The 12550-nt window shown below is 40.4% G+C and overlaps 2 protein-coding genes across 2 annotated transcripts in view; both read right to left on the bottom strand.

Moving 5' to 3' along the window:
• The window catches only part of prdm14 (PR domain containing 14), a 4211-nt gene extending 358 nt beyond the window's left edge, over positions 1–3853 (bottom strand). The window contains exons 1-7 of the mRNA XM_062441868.1: positions 3220–3853; positions 2955–3008; positions 2687–2847; positions 2316–2586; positions 2023–2225; positions 1462–1563; positions 183–402 (exon numbers count right to left, since the gene is read on the bottom strand). Coding sequence (XP_062297852.1) covers positions 183–402; positions 1462–1563; positions 2023–2225; positions 2316–2586; positions 2687–2847; positions 2955–3008; positions 3220–3853 — 1645 coding nt within the window. The remainder of the gene's footprint in view (positions 1–182; positions 403–1461; positions 1564–2022; positions 2226–2315; positions 2587–2686; positions 2848–2954; positions 3009–3219) is intronic.
• Positions 3854–5852: 1999 nt separating this feature from the next.
• Positions 5853–12550, bottom strand: part of ncoa2 (nuclear receptor coactivator 2) — a 61552-nt gene continuing 54854 nt past the window's right edge. Inside the window, exons 19-21 of the mRNA XM_062441205.1 lie at positions 11517–11694; positions 11043–11256; positions 5853–9252 (exon numbers count right to left, since the gene is read on the bottom strand). Of these exons, the coding sequence (XP_062297189.1) occupies positions 9241–9252; positions 11043–11256; positions 11517–11694 (404 nt within the window). The 3' untranslated portion in view covers positions 5853–9240. The remainder of the gene's footprint in view (positions 9253–11042; positions 11257–11516; positions 11695–12550) is intronic.

Raw genomic sequence — 12550 nt, 5'->3', positions numbered from 1 at the left:
GCTACATATGCAGCCATTTTACCACATAGTTTAGCCTAAACCAATATTAATATACCTTATACAACTTTAATATTGGTCTAAAAGATAGGCTAATTAAAAAGATAAAAAATACACTGAGATTAAACCTTTAAAATGAAGAGACACATCGTCTGTAGGGCCTGTAACTCCTGTAAAGTTCTTACTTTTATGACTTTTGATGTGATATTTCAGGGCCTGTTCCTCTGGAAAAGAAGCCCCGCACAGGTCGCAGGTTAAGGGCTTGTCTTTGGCGTGGGTTCGCCGGACGTGGCTGTCGTGCGCAGCGTGGGAAGCGAAGGCCTTTCCGCAGTGCTTGCACTTGAAGGGCCGCTCTCCGGAGTGCTGGCGGATGTGTGTGCGCAAGATACTGGAGGCAGTGAAGGCCTGGAGGAGGAGAAGAAGGGTGTATTTTTTCGTTTTAGTTCAATTCACATTTTAGCAACATTATTTTGTTAACACTTTCGGCACGTTTTGCAGGATTTTAACCCTTAAAATAGCCTAAATAAGTTCTATCATGCACACCAGTATTTCTATTTCTGTTTAATTAGGCTTATTAAAACATGTCTGTAAAATGTCCCTTTTAGTTCCGTTTGCACCGTTTAATGACTTCATGTAATAAGTAGGTTATTGCTTTAAAAAAGTAAATTTTTCGTTTTCGTTTTTCATATTTTTGTGAAAGCCATTTTTCATCTTCTAACGTTATGAAAAGGCTGCAAACCGCTGGCCTCGTGGAGTAGGTATTACTTAAATAGTCCGGATAAGGAAAAGAGGCGGATTGCGTTAACAAAACCCTCTCCGGGTGCATAAAAAGGGGAGGATATCGAGAACAAAGAACAAAAAACAAAACTTCTGCTCATTCCAGGGCCGTAAATTTAAAGTATAACCTCGGAAGACAAAAGGGTGGGTGTACATCTGGCGATAATTAGCATGTAAGTGTCTCCGCGGAGCGTGCCCGTGCACAGAGACAATAATGAGGGGCTCGAGCCAAATGCACCACGAAACGAGAAAAAAGCCCTAAATGGATTTGATGCTGCGGGTTTAAAAGACATGAAGAAGATGAGTGGTGAGGGGGGGGGCTGTAGATCCTGTAGGCTACTTACACAATCAGAAGAGGAACTAAAAACATGATGATAAGATAAAAGCCTCTAAGACTTCAATAACTATTACAAGAAATAAATACAGCTGTCTTCTGCCGTTTGTTTGTTTTAATTTATTTTTTATTTCTTTGAACAAACTTCAATTCACATTTTACTTGATGTTTTGGTGACTTAAAATGTATTAAATTGACAAAAGCATGTGTCTGCTTCTGATAGGTGTGTGGGCTGCAAACAATTTAAATTCTATACATTTTATTGATTAAACTGGTGGGTAAGTAACAGGCCGCGTGTCTCGCATTTCTGAGCTATAGTAACATTGTCGTGCAAAACAGGAAAATCTTCTCACCTTATTGCAGTAGACACACTTGTATGGCCGCTCTCCGGAGTGAACACGCATGTGTTTGTTTAGGCTGGATGACTGGGAAAAACTCTTTCCACACACCGAGCACTGCAAATAAGACAAGAAAGAGACATTTAAATCCATGCAGTTTATTCAGCCATTTGAATTTGTCATCATTTTAACGACGATATTCTGACAGATAAATTAACCTGAATTAATTCACACTTTTTGTGTGAGTTTAGACTGATGTATTTTCTTTAAAATTGTGTAAAAAGCATGTATAAAAAATAGTTTTTTCATAAAACAGTTTTTTTTAAACATCTAACTTGGTTAATATTGTTTTGTTGTGATGCTTGAGGCTGTATGCTTACAGTTGCCTAATTTGTCTATTTTTTTTTTTACAAGGCCTAATAAAAATGTCGCATCCTGTTCTAAGTGGCGCTGCAGGGAGCTGTTCTTTCAGCACCACGCAAACTTTTACATGCAGTCATCCACCCTGTAATGGTCTGATGGTGTAATGGTCTGCAGTATGGGCTTGGTGTTGAAACACATGCACAGTTTCAGTACCTTGTGAGGCCTGTGTTTCTCGTGAACATGTAAGATGTGGATCCTTAATCTGTCTCTCTTCTCAAAGGATCTGTTGCAGAGGTGACAGGGAAACTTCCTGTCGCCCTGGTCCACGCAGCGTGTGTATTTCAAATGCTTGTCTCTGTAGTATTTGTACGCAAACACCTTCCCGCATCTGTCACACTTGAAGCCCTCACCATTGTCTGAGGAAAATACAAGGAACATATTTAGTATGGTGGCAGCAGGAATTGATTAAAGCCAAAAGTTCAATCAAGAGAAGGTTATATTCTCACCTTCAGAAGCAGGAACCACGCTGCTGTTTTCTCTGGAGTCTTTCAGGGTGAGTGGGATGCCGAGAAACTGCATGTAGCAGTCTCCATACCATACCAGCAGCTCCTGGCCTGGCCTGATCTCCTTGCAGGCCTCATAGAAGATCTGACCCTGGACCTGCACAGCAATCAGGTTCTGTTCCTCTGGGAAACGAGCACACTTTACCAAGGACATCCAGTTCCCTGATCCTCCTCTTCCATCCACAAAATGACTCAACCGGCCGTTCTCAAACACCTGAAGGAGGAGGGAGTGTTTAATTATGGGGTGTAGAATGATGGTAAAGGATTAAAAAACGACCAAGAACAGGACTTGACAGTACAATTCAACGCATTACCTCCCACATCAGAGTGTTATCGTCGTATGTTTTAATCTCGCTCGTGTTGACCAGTTTTCCATGGAAAGGTCCGAAGCGTGTCGCTTTAGGAATGCTGCATTTGTCTGTGAAAACTCCACAATGGGAGACGTTTCCCCAGGTTGCCCGGAGAAGGGTTAACCCTGGAAAAGAGAGTCAAATCAGAGTCAAGATTCAGTCCACCCATGACGATAAATTAAAAACAGATAGAAAGGTAAACTAATATGACAAGAAAGTTATGTGTTCTTACCTTCTGGAAGTTCAAGAGCTTCTTTGTCCAGTGGGAGGATGTGACTGTCAGAAACTGAGAAGAAATCAAACACGTGAGAAAATGGCAAAATATTTCACTTAGATTCTACATTTCTTAGGGGAGCAATAGGCAATTTTTTGGACGTTCAGAATATTTTTGATTGATGCTTGCATAATACAAATAAACCCCAAATATATATCATATCCTTCAGGCTAGTGTATGCAGTTATTATATCAAACTAAATGAGCATCCAAATAGTTCTTACCTGGCTTTTCAGGCACGGCCAATCCTGATATAGCGTGGCCCACGCTGCCCTCCTGGCTGCTGGAGTAACCGTACAGCACCATGAACAAGTCATCCTCGCTGAAGTTATAACATGTGCGCGTTTTTTCTGGTGTCACGTCTGAACCCTGGGAGCGAAACAAAGTCTGCTTGGGTGGAGAGGTGGATGAGGAGGAGGCACAGGAGGACCTTTCACTGGACGGGCTGTTGAAGTCCGAAGACAGCGGACCGGCTGCGTGCTCCGTCACCACTGCAGCCAGCTCCTCGGGTTTGGTGTATACAGGGTGTCCGGGCAACATCTGGCTCAGATAAGGGAAACCGGATGCGCCCAACATGTGTTCGTGCAGGACCGAGGCGTGGTGACCGCCCTGGCCGAAGAACTGAGGGGCTCCACCGTGCAGGCTGAGCTGCAGGGAAGCATGAGTGTCCGACACCAGACGACCGAGGGACTTGAGAGGGTGGAGGAGGCTGTGCGTCCGCGGGAAGAAGTCCATGTAGTGATGGGGGCCGGGGAGAGGGGCAGGGTAGAAGCCTCTGGCAGGACTGCCCTTCAGCATGCCGGCTTGGTGGCTCTTGTCCTTCAGCACTACAGGGATGCTGGACAGGGACAGCGACATGAGGCACGGAGGACAAGCAGAGGTTCTAATGTGGTTGGTTGTGTATCCTTTAGAGACAGAAGAGGGGGTTGTGAGAGGAGGTGGGGAGTAGTTATAAAAGTTTAATGCAAGAGAGCTAAAAAAGGAAACATGACATTAAAGAAGTTGACCACACCTGAATTAATTATTTTAATTCGAGGATGCCTTTTTTGTATTTTAAAACTTGTGTCACCTCACCTTTACAGATCAAATAATTGTAATTGGATAATCATTCCAATACATGGAATCACTATCGAAAATGGAGCTTAAAAATACCACAAACAGAACAATAGGTTGTAAACTGATTGTTAAGGTCAGGGACCTTAAAGATTATTTATTATTTCATTCTTATTTTTTAACCTCTTTTGAGTAAAAATATCCATATCCATTTACATTTTAAGTAAAAAAAATCCAACCAACAAAAAAAGGATCCTGCAGATGAAAATATTGAACAAAGCTATTCCACGACGACGTCTAAGATCCGCAATTAAATTGGACAGCCGATTTTGCAATATTTCCAGCTGAGAGGACACCCAGCAGACACACAGCGGGTTTTTAAATGACTGTCCGGTACATGGTGTGCTTTTTAGGAACCGTTTACCAGTCAGCCAGTAGATAGATATACAAATCAGGGTCATGACACTAATTAAAGAACAGTCGGCCAGAGCAGAGGTCAACATTAATGAAGCTTTTTATAGACTTTGCAATAAGCGCACAATCATTCCAAAAAAAGGAAAGGCGTCAGCAGGTAAAAAATGTTGGAGCAAAAGGCTTAAAGGAAATTATTAATACCAAGGAAAATATAACAAGAATATAGAATTTAACAGCAAGTTAATGAAAAAGAAATAAAGAGGAGAGTCATCTTTCATGCGCACTTTCAAACATTAAACCTTAATATTGACCCATTTTATTTCTAAATCCAATTAAACAAAAAACGATGTAAAAATAGGTATATAATTAGAAAAAATCAACTCATAGACAGCACAATTTTCTATGTAATGGAGTAAAAAAAGAAGCTTACCTTGTTAAATAAATTAGAGATGTTTCACAGTGAAGTCGTCTCTGTCATGTTATTATTACATCAAATACAACTCCAAACTCTGCAGGTAGGCCTACAAAACCCAGTAGGTCATCAGCGGATGTGTGCTGCAGGAACCTCTCTCTGTCTGTCTGTGGTCATCTGAGGGCACCTACACTGCACACAGCCAGGTCTGCTGAAGATGCTTCCCAGCAGCTTCTTCCTATTGGCCAGCTCAGCCTCATGCATCTCAAAGCCCCAGAGGAATACATCTTCTCAGAGACAACCCACCCTGTTAACTTCTCCACACATCAGTCATGCTTTCTCTGCTACAATGAGGGTGATGGAAAGAGGTTCCCAAACATTTCCATATGAAGACCCCCCCCCACCCCCCACCCCCACCCCAACACACACTCACACACATTAGATAAGATGTTATCTCAGGGACCCCCAGTGGATATTTGTTGACTTGGATGTGGTGAATTAGGGAGAGTCGAAATACAGTAGGTCATTCTCTCTTTAGCTGATCAAAACCTCATTGACAAATCGAATAAAACTGAATAGGTATGCATGTTTTAATGTGATCCATACGGAATATTGAAAATTGATGTTTTTAAACGCTTAATTCAAATTATAGTCTAATTTAAATAGTTAATATCAGCGTGTAGCCTACTCTAAACAAAAATAATCAAAGCATTTTACACTATTTCAAGGATGTTATTATTACCTTAGAATTATACATTCTACTTTTAAATCATTTACTTTAAAATTCATATTTTGTATTTCGTTTTTTATTCTGATTAGGTCATCTCTTTAGAAGTCACAGATATCAATATGACAAATTCATGAAAACGTTTACGTCATTTCTTATTGTTTCAATTATGAAATGAAATATAACGGCCTTTATGTAGCCTAGTTTTCTTCACTTCCAATCACATGAAATAAAAAGTCACTCAGTTAAATATTGCAATAACAGAATTCTTTATTTACAAGGCAAATAGCATCAGCGAAGCCATATTAGTTCACAACTTGCATAACTGTGGTTTTAACTTCTCTTGTATATCTAATTTTGCATAAAACGCTCACACACACTAGGGGTACAAAGGTTGATGCGGGTGTACAGTGTGATTCCTGTGAACAATGCAGAAAAAAAATCTCAGGAGAACACAACAAGCTTTCTTCAGAAAGTCCATATAGTATATTACATATTGCTTCAATATCCCTATGTATCATATTTTCCATACAAACAGTGAGAGGGGGGGAATGAAATAATAAAGTCTTCAACCCAACACAGAACAGAGAGCAATGATGAGGGACAGTTCAACTGTGACCAAGTCTCCAGCAACTGAAGAGAGTTGAACAATGCTGCACCCATTCAATATTGTACACAATTCATTATACAAATTTATACAGACAGCGGTGTAATGTACAATAACGAGAACGGACGAAATCTAAGGCATTATGCTAGGGTTTTTAGCATTTCAAGGTTGCATCTTAGCTCTAAGAAATTGGCAGACAATACAAAAGGGCATTTAAAGTTCTTCAAAACCATAAATTAAAGAGAAAAAATAGTGTTGTTTTGTTGGGTCCAAAGCCTGGATATTTGTAAGGGGCAAAATCATTTATTTGCACCTGTCCTCATTATAAATGCTTAAAAAATGCATTGCTACCACATGGCTTATGTCTTTTCAAAATCTTGACAATCTTTGGAAATTTTGCAAAGGGCTGTGAATGATTCTTTAAAATGGCTCGAAAAGGCTTGCTCTGCACGACTGTATTTTACAATCAAAACAGCATTTATCAAAAAAGTGTGATCTGTTAGTAGGCCTACAGCAAAAACAACTGCAGGACATCTGCAATGATGACAACCATTAATGCAGTTTATTTGTCCTAGAGTTGACTTGCCGATGCTTCAAATTCATTATTACAGGAACTTAATTAAAAAAACCCAACAACAACAAAAAAGAAGCAACAATGGGCAACTTCCTGTGTAAACACTGAGAAGATCACGGTGTAACTGCACACCATGTTGTCAACATGTTGACAAGGAACACCATCAGTCACATCTTTAGGCCTTTAATGACAATACATTCAGAATGATTCTCTTCCTGTTTTATGCTGAAACATCTACATTAGACCCTGTTAAGTGACATCATCATAAATTACTTGTTTACTATGGGTCTCAAAGCATGCTAAACAACAATCCATCTCTCACTATGGGAAAAAAGAAAGCTTGTGGGATTCAGGAATCCAATTGAAAGGTGAGGATTATTTGGCTTGCTCCAAGTCTGTCCTGGGTTAAAATAGTTGATATAAAAAGTTATCATCTTTTTTTTTCTTTTGAGGAAAATGTACTTCTGAGGTTAGAGAAGTTGACTTGCTTTTGATCTTGTGAGGGTCAAACCAAACCCCTTCTGGGGCACAAGAATAGCATGTCAACACTGAACACTTTATAGTTGAACTAACTGCCTGAGGTCATAAAATATGGCTAAGTGTCTGTCAGAGCAGGTCTCGTGAACTGTGCAGTCTTAACTCTGACCTCTGCTATAGAAGAATGGCTGGAGGCAGAGAGGGCGCGTATCAACGGGGGGGGGGGGGGGGGGGGGGAGGGGGGTAGAGGACCAGAGCCCACAATCACCTACTACTACCCTCTCCATTCCTCAGCCAATGCTGCATAATCTAATAGGAACGCTGTGTGTGGATGTAGACTTTCTTGGTACAAACTGCAATAAAAAACTGTGTTTAATACTGCATCCAAACGTGGAGCAAAAATGTGTCCTTTTATTCAGGAAACTGTACAAAAATTACAAAAACAAAAACACAAAAAACCCCCAAGAGATTCTCAAGTAATCGTTATTGCTTGTTTACATCACACCAGAACAGTTTGCACCTAGCAGCTTGTATGAAGCATTTTTCACTCCAGACAACATAGAAAGCACACTTCTGTTATTTTTTTTGAGTTATTGTATGGCTGTGTTGAATTTGTCCTGTTTTTTTTTCTTTTTTCGTGGGGTTCTATGCTAAAGGCAGAGAAGCAAGCGATAATCTGTACACTGTATACACAGCACACCCCCTTACAACCCATCCCTACCTCCCACCCCCACCCCTGTCTGCATCGTACCAGAACATCTGAACGTGAAGGCTCCTACTCCACTTTCCCAAAAACAAAACAAAAATATAAAATAAAAAAGAACAAAAAAAAGAAAAGAACCGGCTCTGCTTCAAGAGACAGTTGTGACCAGACAGGGGGGAACAAAAACCCTACGGAATAAAATAAATAGAAAGAAAATGTCTTACTTATTGGTATGTACAATCTCAGTAATTCCTTTTTAAACCATATTCGATTTTGACATCCTCTGAAACTACAGGACCAAAGTATAATCCATTATTCAGGTTAATAGAAGAATCTTCTCAGAAAGAATACAACCATTACTGTTAAAATTATATAAAAAAGTGCCTTTGTCACACTTTTAGAAATATTTTTTCTTCTTGCTACAAGGATAAAGAATAATCTACAATAATTAAAATGAATCTATACAGAAAAATAAAACTTAATTTAATACACTATATAAACCTCTTGACTAAATTAGTCTAATCATACAAATCACCATTCCACTCAAACCATTCTTCTGCAGTGTTTTTCAAGATCAGTTTTTTCAACCATATCTTCATTCTACATCTTAATTCTCACAACAAGGAAAAAAACAAACTAAAATAATAATAATAATAATAAAATAAAGAACAGCAAAAAGGCAAACCCGGCTAAGTATTTGAGCTCCGTCCATAATTCTGAACATATCTTGGAGTCTTTGCTGCCATTTTGGAACTATGTGGAAATGTCACAAATGTGTGAGAAAAGGTAGGACAAAAGAAAAAAAAAAAAATCAGTGTACGTCATTTTTGAGATGAGATTGTAAATGGCCGCTGTCCACTGAGAGGAATACATTCATCAGAACGAGGGATCCCACCCACTGCTGCCCCCTTAAGTCAGTGTCCCCCACCAGGAGGCCTACAGTAAGTCACACTACGGTGAATGCAGCTGGACAGGCAGACAGACTGGCTCATTGCGAGGCTCTCCTCCAGGAGGGTTAGGCATGTTGGACAGAGATCCACCATCCTTCCCCAGCCCTTTTCACACTCTTGTGTCTGTTCGGGGCCGGGCTCCTCCAGGGTCGCCGAAGAGGCCCAGCCAGGACAGACGGCAAACTTGGGCTGAGGAGACGGGGTCAGGGCACGGCCTAGCTGGTCCAAGGGGCTTTCGGTTGGTTACATGTTTGTACAATTTTTAAAGGGCCGACACGCTCCTTGCACCAGCTGATCATTGAGGTTCAGGTTAAGAACTCCATGAGGGTCAACAGTATTTCTGCAAAGAAACAACACATTTTCATAAACACACAATCAAACAGAACAAGTGATTGGTTAATCTGAATTTGTAGAACTTGAGCTTGTGTGGAGCAAATCAGCCACTTGTACAAAAGAAACCATCTTAGAACACACCATCAAACTTAAAACAAGTCAGTAAATTGTGTAAGCCTGCACTAATGGCCAAACGGTAAATAATTGAAATAATCTAAGTGCCAATATATTTCTATAATCCTGGAAGGGGGATAAATCAAGTGACAGATATACTAGTATGTTACAACAGTCTGAAGTGCAGACAATCAAACAGAGGCCCCTTGGTTAAATATTTATGGCCCTTTATTGGGCTTAAAAGCATCATGGAGAACAACAGTGCATTCTACATACAAAGCTAACAATGCCAGTGAGACAAAGGAAGAGAGATTAACTTGGTTGACATTAAATTAATAATAATCACCAGAATTGGGGTGCTGACAGAAAAAAACCTGTCCAGACATCACTCATTGAGTGAGTATGGGCTGAATGCATATATGACTTGTTATCTTGCCAATTGTTTGTATAGAGACTGTGTTGATTTGACATGTAATGTAGCAGATGGACAACACAGCAAAAACAAACAAGCAGTCTGATGGAATGGCAGGAAGGCAAAACGAAACACACATGATGATATGTTGCTATGGTGATGTCATATTGTTTACAAAGAAAGGAATTAAATATGGACCTTGTAATTATTTTAGTAATGCATTTAGCGTTTTCTCTTAATATTCTATTGCAAACTTAAAATTAAATTCCCTCCAAAACTTAAGGACGTTCATCCTTTTAAAAAAAAAAAACATGGACAGTGACAGGAGAACTGCATTTGGTGTATCCCGTGTTTATCTTTGAAAAAGAGTAGACAACAATGACAAAATCAAAAGCACATATGGGTGCTTCTTATTCTGCAAGAGTACAGACTACATGGTACATGAAGGCGGATGTTTTCTCCTTATGTGGGGGAGCTACACAACATCTAGATGTAAATTCTGTCACAGAAAAAAGTTAAAATACTTTCACTTTTGACACTGACCACTGACATTACCAGTATACTTTGCTGCCCTCACCAAATTTTACCGTCCTGCTCTTGTCCACTAAAATGATACGTGGTTTGCAGTATACCATCTACCTGAATCCGTCAGGTAGAATCCAACTCAGCATTAGCTTTAAGATGTCACTTTCTCCATGTTAACAGAACAAGCAAATGAATCCACAGTCCAGACATGCCAGCCTTTGAACATAATACAGTAATGTCTATATAGTCTAAATGGTCTGGCTCTAAAGTGCCCGCTGCTAATTACATCATTGTCCTCTAAGTTCAAGTCAAGTACTAGAACTCTGGCTTGAGGAGTTAAGTAAACTACAGAGTAAATTATTCACTAGCATGGCTCTTCAATAAGTGTATCCAAACACTTAGGGTCTTACGATAAGACAAACGTGTGCATAAGCAGCCTGGAGCAGCGAGAAAGAAAAATGAACCTTTTAGTTTTTCTTGGTCCCCTGATTACTGTGTAAAATTGCACGGTGCCCATTTTGTTAAATCTGCAGTCCTACAAGAGGCAAATGGAAAGGGGCTTCCACTGTGACATTACTGGTCCACTTGAAAACCACTAATTTGTTTAAAACATTCTTTATGACACCTAGCTGAAAAAAGCTTGAAAACAGTACTACGCAGTCATCATCAAGTTACATTTTGGGTAACTCTTGTTCCTTCCATTACCAGAAGAAGAATTTATGCGTCTGGGTTGGCCTGGTATTTACCTGTTCTTGCCCCATGGAGGGCAGGCCGGGTGAAGGCCCTGAGGCCATGGACGTGACACTCATCTGTCCAGCCATCTGGCCCATGCTGCTCATGCTGCTGGTTGCCATGTTGGGGGCCATAGAGACATTGTTGAGGTTCATGCCATTGCCGTTGTACATGTTGCTGTTATTCTGCTGGGTGAACTGGGGTGATGCCTGCTGCTGTGAGAACATACTGGGGAAAGGGGAGGAAGAAAAGCCAAAAACATTTAACTGAGAGATAAAAAAGAGAGTACCTTTTCAGATAAAAATCTTTATTCATTTATTATTCAGTATTTAGAGTTTCAATTCTCCAATATGCACAGACATAATCCTTAGCAAAAAGACAGAAGAAAGTATGTTTTTGATTACGTTTTTGGACCACCTAATGTTCCTGATGCATTAAGTATCATGATCTTATGATAAGCTAGTTACAGTAATTAAGAGCCATGTTACCTATTCCCTCCCATGTTGCCCTGTGGCCAGCCATTCATGTCAGGGGAGCCCTGGAAAGCAGCGTTTCCTTGGCCCTGCTGCATCATTGGGGACTGGGTGTGGGCCATGCGAGGAGAAAGCAGGGGGCTCTGCGGTGTGCCGGGACCCCCAAAGCCTCCATCTGCCTGTTGGCTCATACCTGTGGTAGACACATCAGAACATGTAAACCAGACTGAGCCTTCAGAAACCCAAACCAACTTAATGAGTGGAGGATTGTAGTAATGTGAGCATTCCGTATAATTTACACAAACATGCCACGTAAAGACAAACATTTTAACAGACAGCAGCAGAAAATGAGCAACTGAACAAGCGTGATGACTAGTCTGACAGAAAATTGTCCATTCTAGTCTGCATTCAGAATTAATGGCAGGCCCTTGATATTATTACATGCATGTAAGCAGTGAACAGGCAGGGAACTAGGAAGTAAGGGAATAAGGAGATGGCTGAGGAGAGAAGGGAAAGAGAGAGGTAGGACTGAGTGGAGGTAATAGCTCTGTACGAACCCAGTGGCCAGGATCAGATTAAGAAGTGAAGGATAAATCACACGTGTCATTACACAAATCAGTATTATACTAGATTATCAGATTATGCTCGGATTACACACCACGCTGTCAGATTGACACGCACAGCCTTCATTATTGCTCTGCTTGGTCACAATCTTAAGAATCAGATGTCAAAAGTGTATTAGGCTACACTGTTGTGCTCTTGATGCCCTCTGGTGGAGGAAGAGTGTATTACCAGGACACCATTTTGGGCAATGCAAAAACATGACCATCACACACTGAACTCAAACTGTATATTATGCTATAAGATTGAGGAGTAAAATACACAGTATGATGAACTATTCAGTGGCAGCTGATTAATGCAGTCATCAGTGCGTAACAATAAAAATTAGATGATTGCAGTTACTAAAAAGCGTGATGCTGTGCAACTAGAGTCACATCAACACACAGACACAATGGTGCGCGCACACACACACACACACACGTTGTAGG

Source organism: Scomber scombrus, chromosome 20 (genome assembly GCF_963691925.1).
Source record: "Scomber scombrus chromosome 20, fScoSco1.1, whole genome shotgun sequence".
Lineage (NCBI taxonomy): Eukaryota > Metazoa > Chordata > Actinopteri > Scombriformes > Scombridae > Scomber > Scomber scombrus.
The sequence above is the reverse complement of the archived record's forward strand: the minus strand, read 5'-3'. Positions and strand labels throughout refer to the sequence as shown.